Source organism: Elaeis guineensis, chromosome 5, assembly GCF_000442705.2.
Source record: "Elaeis guineensis isolate ETL-2024a chromosome 5, EG11, whole genome shotgun sequence".
Classification (NCBI taxonomy): Eukaryota; Viridiplantae; Streptophyta; class Magnoliopsida; order Arecales; family Arecaceae; genus Elaeis; species Elaeis guineensis.
The window spans coordinates 33,066,020-33,087,540 of NC_025997.2; the positions used below are offsets into that span (position 1 = coordinate 33,066,020).

General features: G+C 37.9%; 2 protein-coding genes across 3 annotated transcripts; both read left to right on the forward strand.

Moving 5' to 3' along the window:
• The first annotated feature begins 179 nt into the window (after nucleotides 1–179).
• LOC105045308 (ATP-dependent Clp protease ATP-binding subunit ClpA homolog CD4A, chloroplastic) lies at nucleotides 180–9,732 on the forward strand. Of its 2 annotated transcripts, XM_010923543.4 has the most exons (10): nucleotides 180–344; nucleotides 1,060–1,667; nucleotides 3,039–3,154; nucleotides 3,258–3,380; nucleotides 3,472–3,657; nucleotides 5,962–6,177; nucleotides 6,344–6,561; nucleotides 7,631–7,706; nucleotides 7,782–7,871; nucleotides 8,232–9,732. In XM_010923543.4, the coding sequence occupies exons 2-10, from the start codon at nucleotides 1,106–1,108 to the stop codon at nucleotides 9,387–9,389; spliced, it is 2,745 nt and encodes a 914-aa protein (XP_010921845.1). In that variant the 5' UTR covers nucleotides 180–344; nucleotides 1,060–1,105; the 3' UTR covers nucleotides 9,390–9,732. The 2 variants fall into 2 exon arrangements, with proteins under 2 accessions (XP_010921845.1, XP_029120470.1); XM_029264637.2 differs by having other exon boundaries at nucleotides 7,631–7,871.
• Nucleotides 9,733–11,228: 1,496 nt separating this feature from the next.
• On the forward strand, nucleotides 11,229–21,288 carry LOC140857982 (uncharacterized). The gene is given in 8 exon segments (XM_073257383.1): nucleotides 11,229–11,384; nucleotides 11,551–12,985; nucleotides 12,988–13,271; nucleotides 13,407–13,505; nucleotides 13,932–14,624; nucleotides 15,039–15,335; nucleotides 16,507–16,553; nucleotides 20,565–21,288. Coding segments are annotated over 8 exon segments (3,735 nt in total).
• The last annotated feature ends 233 nt before the right edge of the window (nucleotides 21,289–21,521 follow it).

The following is a 21,521-nucleotide window of genomic DNA, read 5'->3' on the forward strand; positions in this document are numbered from 1 at the left end:
AATTACCAGGGTTTGGTTGGAGTTTCCCTTTGATCAGATTTAAATTTGAATCTTTGTCGTATTTAGATTTGAATTGACGAAGTTCTTATTATATCCCACCCGCGCTGTGCGTAGCCCGACGCGAGTGCCGTATTTAAATACGCAAGATGGAGAAGAAGGCGGCGGCTCGGACTGCAATTGTTGTTTCTCGCCCCTCCTCTTTTATTCCATCCCTTAAAACTTCTCCGCTTTATATAAAGAAAGGATACCCTATTTCCTCCTCATATATTGCCCGCTTCTCTCTCTTCTCCCCACCCGATTCTTTGGTATCAAGGTTTTGCCTTACCCTTCGCCCCATCTCCCAGGTGCGAGATTCTCTCTCTCTCTCTCTCTCTCTTCCCCCCGTCTGTTCCCATTGTTCGACTTGATTTACTAGATGAAGTTTGTGTTTGTTCGGTGCATTGTTCGATTGTTTCGTATCCTTATATTTGTTCTGATTCGTAGGATGATTTGTTCTTTTAACTTTCCTTAATGATTTCTTTTTCTAATGTTCTGTGACGATTCTTTACGATGATGTTAGCAAGGAGAGGGAAGAAGTTGATTTTTTTTTTTTTTAGCATGATTTTTTTGGAAGTTGGTATTATGATCTTTCTCCTGCACGGATGATTAAACTCGTTTTGAAGTTAAAACCATTCAACAAATTATATAAACCTGAAGTCTTGTATAGCTATAGATTCATTGTTGCGTTTTTTTTTTTTTAATGTGTGTTTAATTTGCTACTTTAGATTTTTTTGAAAGTTATTTTTAACTGTTCTGGAGTTGCAGTGGAGGCCAAGGCGCCCTCGGATATCATTAATACTAATATCCTTGAAAACTGTGCAATAATCACAGTTGTGGATATTTGTCTCCGATGTTTTATTCACATAGCGAAGCGGGATGTTTCATATTATTGTTCACCTATTATGCGATCAGTTTGTTTACAACTTCTTGTACTGTATTATCTATTATCAATTTAATTTAATCATGTATAAATCAACTGCATGTTTCATCATGTCAACTGTGTTCCTGCATGGTTTGTAGGGTGTGACGTTTATACATCTAAACTTATTTGTCATTGCTGGGAGTCATGGCTGGAACTCTGGTAAAGTTAGCTACTTTCCCTGCTGTCACAAGTAGAGGCCATATCCAGATCCAAGGCTCTAGGAAGCCAAGCAGGTTAGCCCTAATGATGTGTAATGTGAGAGTATCTCCTCTAAGAATGCAAGGGTTCACAGGACTGCGACAATTAAATGCCTTGGATTTTCCATACAAATCTGGAAGAGACTTTCATTTTTTGATATCAGCTTTAAGTCCTACTGCTCGAGGGAGGGCCAAACGAGTAGTTCCTAAAGCTGTGTTTGAGCGATTCACAGAGAAGGCTATTAAAGTGATCATGCTTGCACAGGAAGAAGCTAGACGTTTGGGCCACAATTTTGTTGGTACAGAGCAGATTTTGTTGGGTCTTATTGGTGAGGGAACTGGTATAGCTGCAAAAGTTTTGAAATCCTTGGGAATTAGTCTTAAGGATGCCCGGGCTGAAGTGGAGAAGATTATTGGGAGAGGCAGTGGATTTGTAGCTGTTGAGATACCTTTTACGCCACGTGCCAAGCGTGTCTCGGAACTTTCACTAGAGGAAGCCCGGCAACTTGGTAATTTCTTCTAGACCCTTGAATTTTCCAGATCCTGTTGATTAACGCGTTTATCATGTGTGATGCCTCATGCAGATTGTTATGCTTTAGTTTAATTAGCATCATAATGAGCTTTATTGTATTTTCCATCATTGGTTATGCCTTCTGACTATTTGCTGCCTGTAGTTATCACTGCTGCTTCTTTACTCCAAATTGCTATTTTGCAAAAAAATCATTATAAATTGAAGTTTATAGACATTTCCATGATTCTTCAAATTAAGCTTGAGTTATTATTTTTCTTTTCAATGTAACTGCTTGAGTTTATTTTCACTCAAATATTGTAGAAGGTTATTTAAGTGCATAAACATATGGCATTTTTACTACTAGAACAGAAACAGACATAGATAAGAGAAGACAATGTCTTATATGATATAGCTAGCAAGCTTTTTCGTTTCAGGAAATTTTGTAATTATTAGTAGGGCATAAAGGCTGTGGAAGATTTTGAAGTAGGTGTTTGCTTCTAGAGAGCTCGTGCATAAAAAAGTATTAGTCTACTGTTCATGTAAGATGATACTAAAATGCCTTTTACTTCTGGGTTTTGCATTGACAAGGTTAACAGCCTATTAGTAATGTCCCTTGCTACTTATGTATACGTGTAGACACCTTGGTTTGTCCCATGTGGCTTTCTGTCTTGAGATGCCAATTTTAAAATTTTTCTCTGCAACAACCAGGTTTTGATCGTATGAATATGGCAGCTCGATGTTTTTGCAACATACCCTAATCTTATTATTGCAAAAGTATAAATTTATTTTTTTTGCAACTTAAATGGTTTTTATGCAACAACTAGGTTTTAACATTTAGTGAAACATCTAAACTCTGTTCTGGTTTTGCTGCCCTATTATCCTCAACCAGTTAAGCAACCTGTTTGATGGGCCATAACTGAAAGTTCTAGTTTTTGGTTGACATAAGTTACGCTGCAAGTGGGTAATATAGCAAATCATACCTTGGTTCATTAGCCTGATTATACACAAGTCAGCTTGGGAAAAAAAATTATGAAAGTATACACAAATTATATCTAGAAAGGTGATACAAAGTTACAAATAATAATACATGTGAAGCAATTACAATGAGATTTTAAAGTTTTGTGAGACCTTTTTCAGGTAAACTGCTAAAATCTTGAGCATGCACTTGTAATTGTATCTTACATCTATTTCATCACTTTGTTCTGCTGGTTACATGACAGGCCAGTTATTATCAATCCTGCCATATTTATTAAGTAAATTACTGTATGCAATTCCTGAGATGAGCATTATTTCTAAAAAAAGGAAAATAAAATCATAAATGCAAAGAGTAATGATAGAAAGTTAAGACTCATGCTATGCAATGTTTCAGGTCACAATTACGTAGGAACCGAGCACTTACTGCTGGGTTTGCTTCGTGAGGGTGAAGGGGTAGCTGCTCGTGTACTTGAGAGTTTTGGCGCTGACCCAAGCAATATTCGTACACAGGTGAGTTATTGCATGCACTTGTTCATTGCATGCTGTGCCCAATGTCTAAGTCCAAACTGAGCATTAAAGATATGAAAAAGGTGCAATTTTATTTTATAAGCAGGTCATTCGTATGGTTGGTGAAAGCACAGAAGATGTTGGTGCAGTGATTGGAGGAGCAAGCAGTGGCAGCAAGATGCCTATGCTTGAGGAGTATGGGACTAATCTGACAAAGTTGGCAGAGGAGGTATCTTTCTCTGCTTGCTGTTGTGAATTTGTTTCTTATGTTCAATGGACTGTTTCTGAGACATTGCTATGGCCATGCTTTTACTTTTCAGGGTAGACTAGATCCTGTTATTGGGAGGCAGCAACAGATAAAGCGTGTTACACAAATCCTAGGCAGGCGGACCAAGAACAATCCTTGTCTTATTGGAGAACCTGGTGTTGGAAAAACAGCTATTGCTGAGGGACTCGCTCAACATATTGCAAATGGTGGTGTTCCAGAAACAATTGAAGGAAAGAAGGTTGGTTAACCCATTTTGGTATGTAATTCATTTCAAAACTTCTAAGAAGGTTGCATGGCTGTCATTGAGTTTGTTGTCTCAGTTCTTATAGTATCTTGATCCCTTTAAGATTCTTCTTTTTGATGGCAGCTAGTAAAAGTGTACATGCAAATGCACATCTAGAAAGTAAAAAGTAATCAAGATTTTAATTATGTTGACTTAATTATACAAACCTGTCAAAATGATATCAGTAAGTTTCTTGAGATAGACATGTTGCAACAGTAATCTGAAAAATAGAGACCCCTTATAATATCTACATGGCATTAGATAGGAGTACAAAGTGTTTAGATATATTCATCATCAAATGGCAATACCTTTCTTTTTTTTTTTTTTTTTTCTCTAAAGGGTCACAATAACTTTAAAAATGAAATGAAGTATAGGATTTGCATTAGAAAACACAAAAATAGAAAACAAATATGAAGGAACAGAAATTTTTAAAACTAATAGAATTTAAATGTAAGGGATAATTTTTTAACTAAAGCTCTAGGTTTCACGTGGATTACATGTCTTTGGGTAATTTTGAAGAAACCTAACAATGTGCATGTTATCGTTGTTTTAACTTCCACACTCCATAATGTGTTTCCTTTCTTCAACTCCTTTTTTCTTTCCGCAAAATAGCTAGTACATGTTTGTGGGGTCTATGGAGTTCAGATCAAGAGACAAAGTACCTGCTAGCTGGATGGTTAAGAATCTCAAACCAATCATATTGGTCAGAGATGGCATGTATGAAGACATTTCAAGAAGGGTTGAAGAATAATAAGAATATTTTAGACAGATTAATAATTGATGTTTGTTTTCCTAAATCTGTTATATCAGTGATTGGACTTGAGGATTACCTTTATTTTTGTAATCTAAACTAGTCTGTTTCTAACTATTTTTCATTAGAATGTTTTAAATAAATTACATGAGATCAATGAATTATCTTGATTAGTTTGGTGATGAAGGCACAGTACATCTAGCACTTTTCTCATTACTACCGTTATCTTGCCATGGGAGAGGCATAGGATGGTGTACTTATAATTGTTTCTGTTGAGGTCCAAAAGTGGATTTGCAATTTTAGATTGTTCTAGGACCCAAGTACAAGGTCCTGTTGGCCAAGGAGAGGGATTCAGCAGCTGAATGGAATGAACATGGAAAAAATAGAAGAATGTATGAAAGATGATCGATTCCTTGAAGAATGCAAATGAGGAATGTTATTTTATAACTTTAACATGGTTCACTTAGATTTCATACTAATTAGAATGCATTAGTAATTCAGATGAGAATATTTGAAATGTTAACATTTTTAAAATACGAAAATTAAACAAATTAAAAAACATTCCGATAAAAGTTCCCAAAATTAAAATATATATAGATAAGAATTAGGTTTATAGACTAATAAATTTATAGTTAGATTATAAAATGTTAAAATATTTTTGTATCATTAATATAATAAATAAAAAAGCTCAAATCATTACCAATGGCAACCATGATTCTTGAATAACCCAGTAGCTAATGCCCAATTTTTGTTCTAAAAAAATAATAATTAAATATAAAAATGAAGGGAAATCACTTTGGAAGAGGATCTATAAGAAGCAATGTGTTAAGAAGACAAATGGTTTGGCTTTTATTTCCTAGAGGAAGAGAAGAAAAGAAGAGAAGCAAACAAAGAAGGGAAGAAAGTTGTAAAGAGGACCAAACCCACTTATCTAAACTACCCAAAATTATTACATGAGAGATCCACAGCTTGGTTGTTTTTTCTAAAGCAGATATTTAAGTTATGGATCATGTGATGATCTCAAGAATATGAGTATCTTTGTTAAATTATACTCTTTCTTGTGTTGGATCACCTGGTCTGAAGTGTTCCTCAACCAATATTTTCTGATTGGAACCAAAGGTTTCTCATTGAGAAAATGACCTCAACTGAAGCAATCTAGCCATTTCTGGTCAGATTTGTTAGAATCTGAATCTAGATCAGCATTTCTTGCTCAAAATCATTGATTTTTTTTAGACACTTGTGAGGTTTATAATTGGGAGATGTAGAATCCATATTAAGTTTGAGACTATTTTTTGGCTTCAATGGCTAAGATTAACTTAAGAAAAGCCAGAGGTTATGATTTTCTCTGGATAGAAGTTGTTGGGACTTCTATATATAGTACAGATAGCAATACTCAACTGTCAGGCTCTCAGAAGTTTTCTCTACATTTGAAAAGCTAGGATGCTTTTTTTTTTTTTTTCACTTTTTAAATAATATTGAACAATGGTACCACTTCTTCTATAATCCAGGTGATTACCCTTGATATGGGTCTTCTTGTTGCTGGCACAAAGTATCGTGGAGAGTTTGAAGAGAGACTAAAGAGACTGATGGAAGAAATCAAAAAGAATAATGACATAATACTCTTCATCGATGAGGTTCACACATTGATAGGTGCAGGAGCAGCAGAGGGTGCAATTGATGCTGCAAACATTTTGAAACCAGCTCTTGCAAGGGGTGAACTTCAGGTGATTTCACTTATGCAGATAGGTCTTTTCCATCCTTTTGTGCTGTCATTTGCCTGATTATCGTACAATGCAATAACTTTCTGTTCTGATTATCCCTTCATATGCAAGTTGTTAGAAAGGAAATATGTTTCATCATTCCCTCCTTCTGGTTCCTTATTTTGTTCAGTGTATTGGAGCCACAACACTTGATGAATACAGGAAGCATATAGAGAAGGATCCAGCTTTAGAAAGAAGATTCCAGCCAGTAAAGGTTCCAGAGCCAACAGTTGATGAGTCAATACAAATTCTGAAAGGATTACGTGAAAGATATGAGATCCACCACAAACTTAGTTACACAGATGATGCTATAGTTGCTGCTGTACAATTGTCACATCAGTACATAAGGTTTGTGTCCTTTAAGTAAACTAGCCATTTAGATGTTCATTGTCCAACAGCTCTTTGTACTTTTGGTGTTCGTTAAAGTTCTTGCTTAATCAATCACTGATACTACTTTTGTTGTTGATAGCTTACTGGGACCATTTATATCCCATTTTTTAGAAGACCACCAAGTGCGATATGATTTATTTCAAAGATTTTATTGGAGCGAATGTTGACTTGATGCTTGTTATGTTTAAGCAATATCATAGATCATGAAACAATCTACAAGGAAATAAAAATGAGAGACTGTTGCTTTTATTTTAAAGCAGAGATTGGCCAATTTGGGCCAACCTCTTATCTAATGATTGTTACCTAGCAATCTTGGCTAACTATTGTTATTTGAATTATCCAACTATTGCTTCGTATTCGAGGAATATTTTTTAGAAATCCAAGCCATCGAATCTGTTGCTTATGAGGTTCTAGGATATGGCAGAACTAGATCTTAGAAAAACCCTCTGCTGAATCAAAGGGGTGCATATACTTCTTAAATCTGAATGAAATGTAGATTCAGTTTGATAAATTTAAAATTGCATAACCAATAAGGCTTTACCTTCTAATTGGCTTTCTGTCTTTAATACCAAGCCTAACACTTGCCTAAAGCTGCCTTCACAAGCATTGCTTTTCCATCACAAAATTCTCTAAGTTTGATGGATCATAAAAAGAAGCTAAAATTTGTATTAATTGGAAAAGCTTGTTGGTTAAGATAAGAGTTATCCTTCCTAAGATGTTGCCCTCTTTCACAAAGAAGGCTTTCTCTGAGCTTTGTCCTCAAAATTCTCTCTCAAATCTTTTAGTCTGTTGAATCCTTCATCATGTATGATTTTGGTAGTCAATGTTTACCTTAATATTGGGCTTTGGAGGCAGAACTTTGAAGACATTTGGAAAATCTGCAAATACGTCTGCTTGAGTGATATATACCAAACAACTTATGTATTTTGGAACCTTTCTGCATGCGCTTGTTCTTTTTTCTTTTTAAAATTCAATTTGCCTTTGGCATCTTTATATATATATTTCTGAAAAACATTTTCTGATTCAGTGACCGCTTCCTCCCTGACAAAGCAATTGACTTGATTGATGAAGCTGGTTCACGTGTTAGGCTTCATCATGCACAGGTATTATCTTTTGTTCCTTGTTCATCATTGTTTTATAATTATTGTAGTTTAAGCATGCTGACTTGCTGCTTTCAGTTACCTGATGATGCAAAAGTACTTGACAAGGAACTTAAGCAAATTGTAAAAGAGAAAAATGATGCTGTTCGTAGCCAAGAATTTGCGAAGGTATTTTGCTATATGCCTTTATCTATACTTGATTTGAATGCACAAAACATTCATCTAAACAAGAAGTAAACTTATACTTGTCCGGCAATGGATAAATCATGCAAGGTGTATGTACATAAATTTTTGTCTTGCCACACTAATGTTGCTGCTGAAGTTTTAAACTTAACAGCTAGTTGTATAATGATTTTGGTTTTGTTTTGAATGATCCCTACCAGAACTTCTGCTACTTCTGAACCTACATACTAGAACATATTAATGCCATTGGTCCAAAAATATTTTTGCATCTGGTGGTTCGATGCTCTGCTTATGAAAGATGCTAGTATATCCTTCTCTGCTCTCAAACTGCAGTATTCTTGACAGGCTGGGGAGCTACGAGATAGGGAGTTGGAACTGAAGACCCAAATCTCGGCTCTGATCGAGAAAACTAAGGAGAGAAATAAAGCAGAAAGTGAAGCAGGAGATGGAGGCCTAGTTGTCACAGAAAAAGACATTCGGCATATTGTTGCTTTGTGGACCGGGATCCCTGTGGAGAAAGTCTCAACTGACGAATCTGATCACCTCCTTAAAATGGAAGAGACTCTTCACAAACGTGTTATCGGCCAGGATGAGGCTGTCAAAGCCATTAGCCGCGCTATCCGGCGAGCTCGCGTTGGTCTAAAGAATCCAAACCGCCCAATTGCCAGCTTCATTTTTTCAGGCCCCACTGGTGTTGGGAAATCAGAACTAGCGAAGACGTTAGCTACCTACTATTTTGGCTCTGAAGAAGCTATGATTAGGCTTGACATGAGCGAGTTTATGGAGAGACACACTGTTTCAAAGCTTATTGGCTCACCACCTGGATATGTTGGCTATACCGAGGGTGGTCAACTGACTGAAGCAGTTCGTCGTCGGCCATACACTCTTGTCCTTTTTGATGAGATCGAGAAGGCCCACCCTGATGTTTTCAACATGATGCTCCAAATATTGGAAGATGGAAGATTGACAGACAGTAAAGGGCGGACTGTGGATTTTAAAAACACCCTCTTGATCATGACATCCAATGTGGGGAGCAGTGTCATTGAGAAAGGAGGTCGGAGAATTGGTTTTGATCTGGACTATGATGAGAAAGATGGTAGCTATAGCCGAATTAAGAGCCTTGTTACAGAGGAGCTGAAGCAATACTTCAGACCAGAATTCTTAAACAGACTGGATGAGATGATTGTGTTCCGGCAGCTGACAAAGTTGGAGGTGAAAGAGATTGCAGACATCATGTTGAAGGAGGTCTTTGAGAGGATGAAAGGAAAGGGGATAGAGCTTCAAGTTACAGATAGGTTTAAGAAAAGGGTAGCGGAGGAAGGTTACAATCCTAGCTATGGAGCAAGGCCGCTAAGAAGGGCCATCATGCGGCTTCTTGAGGACATCTTGGCTGAGAAAATGCTGGCTGGAGAAGTCAAAGTGGGTGATTCAGCTATTATGGATGTTGATGCTGATGGCAATGTTACAGTTCTTAATGGCAGGACTGCCGTATCAATCCATTAGAACTAGTTATCCTCTTTTGATAAGTTAATATTGTCTGCAGCAGTTAATTTCTTCAGTTTATGTTTTAGTTAGTTTCAAAAGCTTCTAATGGCTGGTAGCTATGCAGTCAAATTTCAGAGTAAAAAACTGAATTCTTTTTGTCTCTTTGCTTGTTTCAACATACAACCCCATTCTTTTGCTTTGGCTTAAATTATAATTACTGAAAGGATGAAGGATAATGTTATCAGAAATAGCAAGGGTGAAGAAAGATTCTTTTGATTCTGATTGCAAGTCTTGGAACATTCATTTTATTGTACTAAGACTGGCAACGTTGTGGATATATTAACAACACTTTCTTTTTGCATAGAGTTAATGAGCTTGCTCCATGCTTATGTCAGCTATTGTATAATTAGTATCTATCTTTGTCTTTGTTGTTGTTTTTTGAACTCTGGATGAGATAATCCTACCAAAAGAACTCTGGATGTGAAGATGTGGATCATGTGGTGAATGCCAACCTTACTGGGAAGAGAACATTGCCAAATAGTTTCCAGTTTACGGTGTCAGTGCATGATCTCTGAATAATCTTCAGCATGCAAGGTAGAGAGAACTAAAATGCTATGTTGGGCGCCACTGCCTAGTATAGTACATTATCACTTTTAAGTTGTATTCTCCGGCTTTTGCTTAATAAATCAAGGTGATTTGTTGAAATGGGAGGCTTCATCTTATCATGCAGAATTAATCCTTTAACACTTGTAGCATATTTCCTGAAATCTTTTTAAGGTGTCCGAAGCTTCCAGAGACGTAGTGATGTGCACCATCACGAAGAAAGAGATGATCACATGCCATATATATGGATCCAAGAGCCAAATTGATGATTTTGCTCACGTGTGTAGAAGCATGATGTGGTGCGAATCAGATTTGACAGGAATTTGAAAGAAATTATTATTTGGAAAAAGGGCAGAGTTTAGAAGCTTGTTTTATTCTTCCTAATTCACCATGATCTCCAACCACCATTATTTCTATAATAGCAAGACGCATTCAAGGTTGTTTTGTTCTTCCTAATTCACCATGATCTCCAGCCACCATCATTTTTATAGTAGCAAGATGCAGCCAAAGTTATTTTGTTCTTCCTAATTCACCATGATCTCCAGCCACCATTATTTTCATAGTAGCAAGATACGGCCACTATCATTTTCTTTGTAGCAAGATATAACCACCATCATTTCTGTGATAGTCAAATCCTGTTATTTTTTTTCATTTACTGAATTTGTCTTATGTTCCCTCTCTTATCTATATAAAGGGAGGCGATCTATGTATTCAATTCAGATTTCAATGAATGAAAATGAGTGTTGCTGATTTCTCTTATCTAATCCCTGTGTGTTAGTGGCGAGTTATAAACCCTAGAACTTATCACTCACATTCTTTTTTTCTTGAGTGTGGCATTCTACCCCTTTGTGATTTGATTGTGGCGATTTTCTTATCAATCAGATTTCAAAGGTTTCTTTTTTTTTCTTCTTCTTTTTCTGTGCTCCAACTTTTATTCTTACCTACACAAGATAGTTATTTAGGCCTGGACACATCAGTTTGGTATCAGAGCCTGAGGGAGTGTTTGACATCTAAATCATGTCTGGAGGAGATGAGGCCCCTGTCATTCCTAGAGGCATGAGTCTGGAACAAGCTCAGATTATGGGGCTCCAGTGGCATCAAGAAGAGATGATGGAGCAACTCAATCGTCTAACACAAATGTTTGAGCGGTTGGCAACACTTCCCCCACCACCACAGCGGCATAGCCATCCAGCACCACAACGAGTTGATCGCAATGATTAAGAGGAGTATGACGAATTCGGGGATGATGATGGTATGGAGGAACACCAATGGCAAAGGCGGCAGCAAAGGAGTTTGGGAGACAATATTAAGATGAGGATCCCATCCTTTAAAGGAACCAGCTCACCCGAAGAATATCTAGAATGGGCGCAACATGTGGAGAAGGTCTTTGAATATCAAGACTATTCTGAGGTAAAAAAAATGTAAACTTGCTGCCCTTGAATTCACTGATTATGCTAATCTTTGGTGGGAGAATGTGAAAGCTCAGCGTAGGAGGGATGGACAAGAGGAGATCTGGAACTAGAGGCTTATGAAGTGGATCATGGAGAAGTGATTTGTCCCTCAATATTATAAGCAGGAGCTGTACATCAAGTTACAAAGCTTGAGACAAGGGGGGAGGTGTGTTGAGGATTTTGTCAAAGAATTTGAGATGCTGATGATGAGATGCGATTTGCGAGAATCTCAAGAACAGACCATTGCAAGGTTCTTAGGAGGCTTGAATAAGGAGATTGCTGATACGGTGGAGTTGCAATCTTATGTGTTCCTTGACGATGTGATCAAATTTGCTGTTAAGGTGGAGAGACAGCGCAAGCGTGGTGCAAGTAAGCCAAGTAAGACTACCAACTCATCTTCCTTATCACTATGGCCCGTCCCTAAGGCGGTGCCAAAACAAGTAGAAAAAGGTGATTCTAGCAAGCAAGTCACAGATGCGGCTAAAGAAAAAGAGGTGGAAAATTCACAACCTCCCAGACGAAGTCGAGATATCAAGTGTTTCAAGTGTCTTGGTTACGGTCATATAGCCTCTGAATGTCCAAACAAGAGGGTGATGTTCATTCGGGAGTCACAAGAAAAAATTGAAAGTGAAGATGAGGCTATTTTGGAAGAGGTAAAAGAAGATTATGTGGAGTTTGCAGATGAAGGAGAGCTGTTGGTTATTCGTCGCAACCTGAACCTACAAGCCAAAGTGGATGATGAACAGCACGAAAATATCTTCCATACCAGGTGCACCATCCATGATAAGATATGTGGTGTTATCATTGATGGAGGTAGCTGTACCAATATGGCTTCTACTATTTTGGTAGAAAAACTTAATTTGGTGACTATGAAGCATCCCCGTCCCTATAGATTGCAATGGCTTACTGACGATGGTGATGTGAAGGTTACAAAGCAGGTTGTAGTACCTTTCTCTATTGGCAAGTCCTACAAAGATGAGGTTGTTTGTAATGTGGTTCCTATGAAAGCCAGCCATCTTCTTTTGGAAAGGCCTTGGCAGTATGATCGGAGGGCTATTCATGACAGCTTCAAAAACACCTATTCATTTGCCAAGAATGGGAAGAATATAGTGTTGACACCACTTAGCCCGCAACAGATCCAGAAGGATCAGCTTGTGATTGAAAAGGGCAAGAAAGAGAACCTATTTGCCAACAAGGGGGAAGTGAAGCGAGTTTTGACTAACCATGAAATTATTTTTGTTCTTGTAGCTAAGCAGGTTCCAAGTGAAGAAGTCTCCCTTCCACCGCAAATGAAGGAGATCTTGGAGGAATTTACAGATGTGTTCCTGGAAGAATTACCAAAAGGATTGCCACCAATCAGAGGGATCGAGCATCAGATTGATCTCATTCCAGGGTTTGCCCTACCAAATAGACCAGCCTATAGATGCAATCCTGAGGAGGCCAAGGAGTTGCAGCGGCAAGTTGCGGATCTTTTGGAGAAGGGTTATGTGAGGGAGTCTATGAGCCCATGTTCAGTACCAGCTCTGTTGGTACCAAAGAAGGATGGATCTATGCGGATGTGCTGGATAGTAGGGCGATAAACAAGATCACAATAAAATATCGTTATCCAATCCCGCGACTGGATGATATGCTTGATGAGTTGCATGGAGCTAAGGTCTTCTCAAAAATAGACCTTAGGAGCGGATACCATCAGATTCGCATGAAGGAAGGTGATGAATGGAAGACCGCATTCAAGATCAAGTTCGGATTGTATGAGTGGACGGTCATGCCATTTGGCTTGTCCAACGCACCTAGCACATTCATGAGATTGATGAATCATGTGCTGCGTAAGTTTATTGGTGATTTTGTGGTTGTATATTTTGATGATATTCTAATTTTTAGTAGAAATCAGGAAGAGCATATGGAGCACCTCAGGGGTGTTTTTGAGGTTCTGCGACAAGAGAAGCTATATGGCAACCTCAAAAAGTGTCATTTTTGTCAGGATCGCATAGTCTTTCTTTGCTATGTTGTGTCACAACATGGAGTGGAAGTTGATGAGGAAAAGGTGAAAGCGATCAAGGAGTGGCCTGTTCCTACTAATGTATCTGAAGTGAGGAGTTTTCATGGCCTAGCATCCTTTTATCGGAGGTTTGTGAGGAACTTCAGCACTATTCTTGCCCCTATCACTGAATGCATCAAGAAAGGAGGAGAATTCAAATGGACTGAAGCAGCCCAAAGGAGCTTCGAGTTGATCAAGGAGAAGTTGAGTTCAGCACCCATTCTAGCTCTACCCAATTTTTTCAAGACTTTTGAGATAGAATGTGATGCCTCCGGTATGGGCATTGGAGCTGTTCTGATGCAAGAAGGGCATCCCATAGCATATTTCAGTGAGAAGTTGAATGGTGCAAGCTTGAGCTACTCTGTCTATGACAAGGAGTTCTACGCTCTGATTCGGGCTTTGGAGACTTGGCAACATTATTTATTGCTAAAGGAGTTCGTCATCCATACTGATCATGAGTCTTTGAAGCACTTGAAAGGACAAAGCAAGTTGAATCGTAGACATACCAAGTGGATGGAATTCTTGGAAACCTTTCCTTATGTGATCAAATACAAAAAAGGAAATGTCAATATCGTGACTGATGCACTTTTCAGGAGGTATGCTTTGATTTCATTGCTTAATGCTAAACTAATGGAATTTGAGTTGATTATAGATCGATACAAGGACGATCCAAAATTTGCAAATATTTATGAAGAGTGCGAGAAAGAAGCTGTAAATGGCTATTACAGGCATGACGAATACTTATTTAAGTCAGGTCGGCTGTACATTCCTAACAGTTCCATTCGAGAGCTTTTGGTGAGAGAAGCTCATGGTGGCAGATTGGCGGGTCATTTTGGAGAGAAGAAAATATTGGAGATGGTGAAAGAGCACTTTTATTGGTCAGCTATGATTCGTGATGTGCATCACGTCATTGAGAGGTGCGTTACCTGTAAGAAGACGAAGAGCAAAGAGACTTCACAAGGGTTGTATATGCCGCTACCTGTACCAGATCAACCATGGATAGATTTGAGTATGGATTTTATGCTTGGGCTGCCAAGAACACAAAGGGGGAAGGATTCGATTTTGGTGGTTGTGGATCGATTCTCAAAAATGTCTTATTTCGTGCCATGCCACAGAACCGATGATGCTTCACATATTACAGAATTATTTTTCAAAGAGATAGTACGTCTGCATGGTGTACAAAAGAGTATTGTGTCTGATCGAGATGTCAAGTTCTTGAGTTACTTTTGAAAGACCTTGTGGAAGAAGCTTGGTACTAGATTGCTCTTCAGCATGACTTGCCACCCACAAACCGATGGTCAGACCGAAGTGATAAATCGTACCCTCTCTTTTTTGCTTCGCACTGTTGTTAATAAGAATATGAAGAATTGGGATGAGTGTTTGGCTTACGTTGAGTTTGCTTACAATCGTAGTATTCATAGCACTACTAAGCATTCTCCTTTTGAAGTGGTTTATGGGTTTAATCCTATCACCCCACTTGATTTGGCATCACTTCCAATCAGCGAAAGAGTTTGTATGGATGGGAAGAAGAAAGCTGAGTTGGTTAAGTCCATGCGTAAGAGCATCAAGGAGCAGATTGAGAGGAAGAATGCGGCTTATGAGAAAGCAGCCAACAGAGGAAGAAAACAAGTTCGCTTGGCTCCAGGTGATCTTGTTTGGATACATCTTCGCAAAGAACGATTTCCAAACCAAAGAAAATCTAAGCTCATGCCGCATACTGATTGTCCATTCCGAGTTGTTGAGAAAGTGAATGACAATGCTTACAAGATTGAATTGCCTGGTGACTACAATGTGTTCGCTACATTCAATGTTCGAGATCTTTCTCCTTACTTGGAAGATAGTTTGGATGACGAGGAAGATTTGGATTTGAGGGCAAATCCTACTCAACAAGGGGGAAATGATGTGCACCATCATGAAGAAAGAGATGATCACATGCCATATATGGATCCAAGAGCCAAATTGATGATTTTACTCACGTGCGTAGAAGCATGATGTGGTGCGAATCAGATTTGGCAAGAATTTGAAAGAAATTATTGCTTGGAAAAATGGCTGAGTTTAGAAGCTTGTTTTGTTCTTCCTAATTCACTATGATCTCCAGCCACCATCATTTCCATAATAGCAAGATGCAATCAAGGTTGTTTTGTTCTTCCTAATTCACCATGATCTCCAGCCACCATCATTTCCATAGTAGCAAGATGCAGCCAAAGTTATTTTGTTCTTCCTAATTCACCATGATCTCCAGCCACCATCATTTTCATAGTAGCAAGATACGGCCACTATCATTTCCTTTGTAGCAAGATATAGCCACTATCATTTCTATGATAGTCAAATTCTGTTATTTCCTTCCATTTACTGAATTCGTCTTGTGTTCCCTCTCTTATCTATATAAAGGGAGGCGACCTATGTATTCAATTCAGATTTCAATGAATGAAAATGAGTGTTGCTGATTTCTCTTATCTAACCCCTGTGTGTTAGTGGCGAGTTATAAACCTTAGAACTTATCACTCACATTCTTCTTTTTTTGAGTGTGGCGTTCTACCCCTTTGTGATCTGATTGTGGCGATTTTCTTATCAATTAGATTTCAAAGGTTTCTTTTTTTTTCTCTTTTTCTGTGCTCCAACCTTTATTCTTACCTACACAAGATAGTTATTTAGGCCTGGGCACATCACGTAGTCTAGAATCATCTGCACAGGGCTGAACTAGCATGAATTAAAATCTAAAAAAGGAACTTGGTGAAGGGACAGGCTGCTTTCTTGAGCCACAATTTCAGACAATGTTACTGCTCAATCATTTTTCTGTACGAAATATAAGTCCATAAATGCATCTCTCTCAGGTGGGATAATTTTGAAATATGATAAACAGGATTACTTTTTCACAGGCTATCATATGTTTCTCGTAATCGTAGTTATCAAATGTCAACATGCTCATGCTTATTATAATTTGGTTTTCTGATTTCATTTTGATTGTTTGTGGAAGGGGATACAAACTAAAGAGCAAGGATCTTCAATATAACCATGAGTTTGCTTTTCTGTTTGCATTCAGGACAAGAAAAGGATCATTTTTAGTGTAATCACATCTTCCTTGGACTGGTACTCCACCCTGAGAATTCCATTCTACTGACATAAGTTACTGTAAAGTTGAGCAGCCTATGTAGCATGGTTTGTGGCTGCCCCTTGTTCTGCCATATTCTGCTGAACATCTTAGTTATGTAATTGTTAGAAATATACTATTCATGTAGTTATACTTCTTGAGAGAAAAGGTCCCAAAGACACTACATACAATTATCCAAGTTAAATTCTCTAGGATGCACCACCCAGGACCTGAAACCCAGAATTTCTAGTTGCTTATTAAAGAGGTGTTACCACTGGGACTGGCCAGGCTACGTTTGGTTCGTGAATACATTCCAGTAAGTACTGAACAAATGGTTTTTCTCAATCAAGCAACAAATTTTGTTTCGCATCTAACAGCATAATTTTATTTTACTGCATAACCACGCTAACTTAGAGAAACCTAGTCAGGTGAGGGGTCTAATAACGTTATTCAACTTTTGAGATAGTTTTAATTCATCTCCTATTATTGCAAGCAAGCATTTATTCATTTATTCCAATTTATCGAATCAAACAACACCGCAGCTTGAAACACAGCCAAACAAGTCATACGTAGTGGAGCAGCTTAAAACACAGCCAAACAAGTCCCTTAAAGCAGGTTGTTTCTATGCTTTAAGTGCATCAGTCTGTAATGCATCGCATTAAATAATAGTTTTTATCATATCATAACGGTTTATGAATATTGTGAAGCACCTTTGTCACGATACATCCAATACGAGGTCCAAATAAATAACAATTGATCTAATTATTATTTACATACTATTAATATAATTTAAAGATATTCTAATAAGCATATTATCTTCTTAAAATGGTACGTGATTCTTATGAATGATAATTTTATGTTGTTACTTATTTGTCTCTATCATACTGAGCAATAAAGATGCTTACTATTCAACAACTGCATTATTCTATCAAATAGGGCAGGTAAATAACAAAATTATTTGCACTGTATCACTAGAAAATGCTGATATTGAGAGATCATTATCATCGTATCACAATATTCTTGAAAATGGGTTTGTACTCGTAGATCGCTCCCCAATGAGTTACACTATAGACAAATTTGATTTTTTTTTAAAAAGTGTGTGCATTCCTCTTCCAGTTTAATCTACAAGAAAGAAAATATATTAATAAAAGATGAGTGATATATTAATTTTAATTATACTTTTAGGTGTTAGTACCATTTTATATACTATTATATTGTATGATGTTACAACTTGTGGTTGGATGCACACGCAAAAAAGTCAATTAATGTAGTTATGCAAAGATGCCTGCAAAGGTGAATTGCACTACCATAACTAACAAACAAGCATGCAAAGATGTAGGAATGCATGCATGCGTACAAATATTTGAGTATTGCACTTCACCTATGTTATGAGGGTTAGAGGGTTGTTTGTTCATTTTTCTTTTTCTTTAATAACAGATATTTGATAGTTGGAGATTGGTTCCAAGAGAGAATCAGCTAAAGTCAGGTCATTCACCATATCATTGTCATCTTCTACACAAAATAGAGTAGGAAATAGGGTGGTCCTGTGTAGCATGTAACTTTTTCTTTTTTTTTTTTTTAATCCACAAATATGATAATTCAGCCAAACTATATACATTCAGAAAACTTATGATATAATATGAGAGGACATGAGCCAAATGTCTCGGACGAAGTCTGGGCTTAATGATCCTAAAATACAATCTACAGATGGATCGTATCATCCCTCACTTTTTTAAAAAATAATTGTTGATAATTTTTGAGATTAAGTCATCAGGAAACATTTTTAGGAATTTAAAGGAAACCGTTCTCAAGTGATTCAGAAACTTATAGAATATTCCTTTCATAATTTCTCTCTCTTTTCATGAAGAATTCCAGAAAGTCATTGTTTTATGGGATTGGATTAGATTTTTAGGGTTTTATTTGTGCCTCGGTTGGTGATCTATGTGGTCATTTGTATATCAAAAGAAGCCAAGATGTAATAATTTTTTAGGAGAATTTGGAATTAGATTAGATGTTGGTTTCATTGTACTAGTTTTACTTGCAGAGCATGACGTTTTAATTGGATCATTGGTATTCTTTAGGATTTTTTTAGTTTTGATTGTTTTCTTCTGGTCATCTATATTTGCCTAAAGTAACCAACATTTCAATTCAATCTTAAAAAGTTTTAGGAGAACAAGAATTTTGATTAGATTTCCTTTCTTGGTCTCAGCATGTTAGTTTCTTGTGAAGCATGAGGTATTGATTGGATTGTTAGCTTTCCCTAGGGTTTTGACTGATCTCTTTTGTTATTTTTTCTTTTGATGATTTACTTTTTGTCTGGGGTTTAAATCTGATCTTGTCTTCTCCCTCTCCTTTTTTTTCTATATTAACACTGGCTCCTAGAAGATCTTTGTTGTTAAGCATTCTGGACTTTTTAAAAAATTCTAATTAATAAAACTCATATTTTTTTAAAAAATTTTGTAATGTCCTCCGTTAGGATTTGATCATCTTTAAGGTTTTGATTTTGTTAGGGCACTACATGTGATCTTTGGTCCAGGCTAGGTATGCTTTCTCATATATAAATTTTCATTCTTTGGCATGATTTGGTCTTATGTTTTCTCAGTGTAAGTTGCATTTTGTTTTGGTACTATAAATTGATTTTGTGACATCAGCTATGAATAGAGGTCAAAGTAGAAATATTTGTCTAAATCTATTTTTATATTCAAATCTATTCAGATATAGATAGAAAGTTAAGTATTTGACTAATATCCATATCACATTAAAGAAAAATGGATATGGATATGGATGGATAACTACTTGATTCATATCCAAATTTTTGATTTTATTTGTAATCCTATTTGATTTTATATAGTATTTATAAATTTTTAAGAAAAATATATGACTAATCAACATGCTAATAACTTGATGTACCATCATAATATCTTTGATTATATAATCATAAAATTTAATTATATAACTTATATTCATATTTATATCCATGCTTTCAGTATTTGATTTGTATCTATATTTATTTGAAACAAATATTGATACAAATTTTTGTTTCAGAGTTATATCTATATCCATATCTTTGTTCATCAATTAAAACAAATACAAATACAGATATACTAGTATCTAATCCATATCTGACTTGGTTTCAGCCCTAAGCATGAAAGTTATTGAAATTTGATACCATATTAGTATGATGCATGATAACATTTTAGGAAAATATTGCCAATCTAATTCATGAATGGTTTAGATTTTTTTTGTGAATTATATAGAGTTAATCCTAAATTTACTAAGTTTTGTGGTCTTTTTTCATTTTAACCATGCAAATTTACACTTCATCATGAAGACTGGGAACATATTGGCATAATGGCATTGCTAAACTAGGTTTTTCATTGTGCTGATAGCCCTTTTGTGTCCTACCAAGTCATATATTCAGAAGATTTATGATGCATATCTCCTGAAATTCAAATTAGATTTCATTATTTTTCGTAATTTATTTTCTGGATAAATGTAGAATTTTTTGATGCCATGAAAAGTATAATTTGGATATGCATATGTTTCTTCTATTTTATATCAATAATTTGATATGATAGATAGGAAGAAATTATATGTTCATGGATCTACCTATCTTTAAGATTTCATGATGGTCATAAATACTATTTTTTATTAAATCTTTTTGACTCACCTCTTTATACTTATATAGTAAAGGGCAATCCGGTGCCTTTAGTGCTTGATACATGTCTATCTTAGCTATAGTGCCACACGTCTTTGAGCATCGTTGGATGAGGCTGATAGTTGTTTGCAATGCTCTCCATATGTTGGTGGAGCCATTATCCGAAGGAGTCCTATAGTTCAGATTTGCCTTCTAAGGGAGGAGTCAGATTATGTGCCACGTAGTGCTCATCCAACAATTTGATGCGACGACTGAATCTCAAAAAAGCTGATTAGCCTTCAGATTTTGGAGATATTTCAAGAGGAAGAGAAAAAGAGAAAAAAGATTGAGAACAAGGATCTACCATCTGCAGGGTGGCTGAAGAGCAAGACCATCGAAGCTCTTGCCTTAGGCCCCCGCCCCCAAGAGGCCCCTCACTTCCGAGTCTTACCTCTGGCTCCACGCTCCACCCTAGCAAGGTCTCCCCAGCCCGGCAAGACAAGAATCCACCACAGCTTCACGCCTCCACCCCGCCCCACCTCCACGGCTCCACGCGTCCACTCCACCTCCATGGGCCACGGCTCCAGCTCCACCCCACCCCACCTCCACGGCTCCATGCATCCACCCCACCTCCATGGGCCACGACTCCAGCTGCTCCACGCCTCCACCCCGCCCCGCCTCCACGGTTCTACGCATCCACCCTGCGGTCCCCACCTCCACCGGCCATGGCTCCAGCCGCTCCATGGCTGACGGCTCCGAGCTCCTCCACCGCTCCACGCTCCACCCTCGCTACCTCTCCCTGGCTCCCTCCGCAGCTCCGCCCCCAGACGGCCTCGACACCCCACTCGGTCTGCGCGGTCGGCCGCCAGCCGGTCACCGATGGCGAGGAAGACGTCTCCGCGAGCGGTGCAACGGTGGACGGAAGTCACAGGACGGTAGATTTTTTTATTTTTTTTGTTTTTCAGAGAGCCCCCGCCGCCCCCTCCCCGCTCGGCGCGCTGGGCCGCTGGAGACGATTTTTTTTCGTTTCACGAAAGCCGAAAGGCCCCTCCCTGCCCCTAAGTCCTCCTCCCCCGCTCGTCTCATCGCTCCTATGAGAAGATGAATGGCGCCGGGCCGCCGGCCGCTGGTGCCGTCCGTCAAACTCTTCCAAGGATGAAGGACCGAAGGCCCCTGCCCCTGGTCCTGGAACTGGAAGATCGGTTTTTTTTTTTCATTTTTTGGAAGGCCCCTACCTAAGTGGTCAGGTCCTTCTTTCCCGTTCGGTCCGCGAGCGAGAAGATGAACGACGCCACTCACCGGAGGCCTTGAGCGGTCGTCGACGGTCGAT

Excerpts from the sequence above, each read along its gene's own strand:
- LOC105045308 (XM_029264637.2), top strand. The coding sequence starts at position 1,106 with ATGGCTGGAACTCTGGTAAAGTTAGCTACTTTCCCTGCTGTCACAAGT. Across the intron at positions 3,155-3,257 it reads CAAGCAATATTCGTACACAG|GTCATTCGTATGGTTGGTGA; the intron begins GTGAGTTATTGC and ends TTTTATAAGCAG. Across the intron at positions 3,381-3,471 it reads TGACAAAGTTGGCAGAGGAG|GGTAGACTAGATCCTGTTAT; the intron begins GTATCTTTCTCT and ends TTTACTTTTCAG.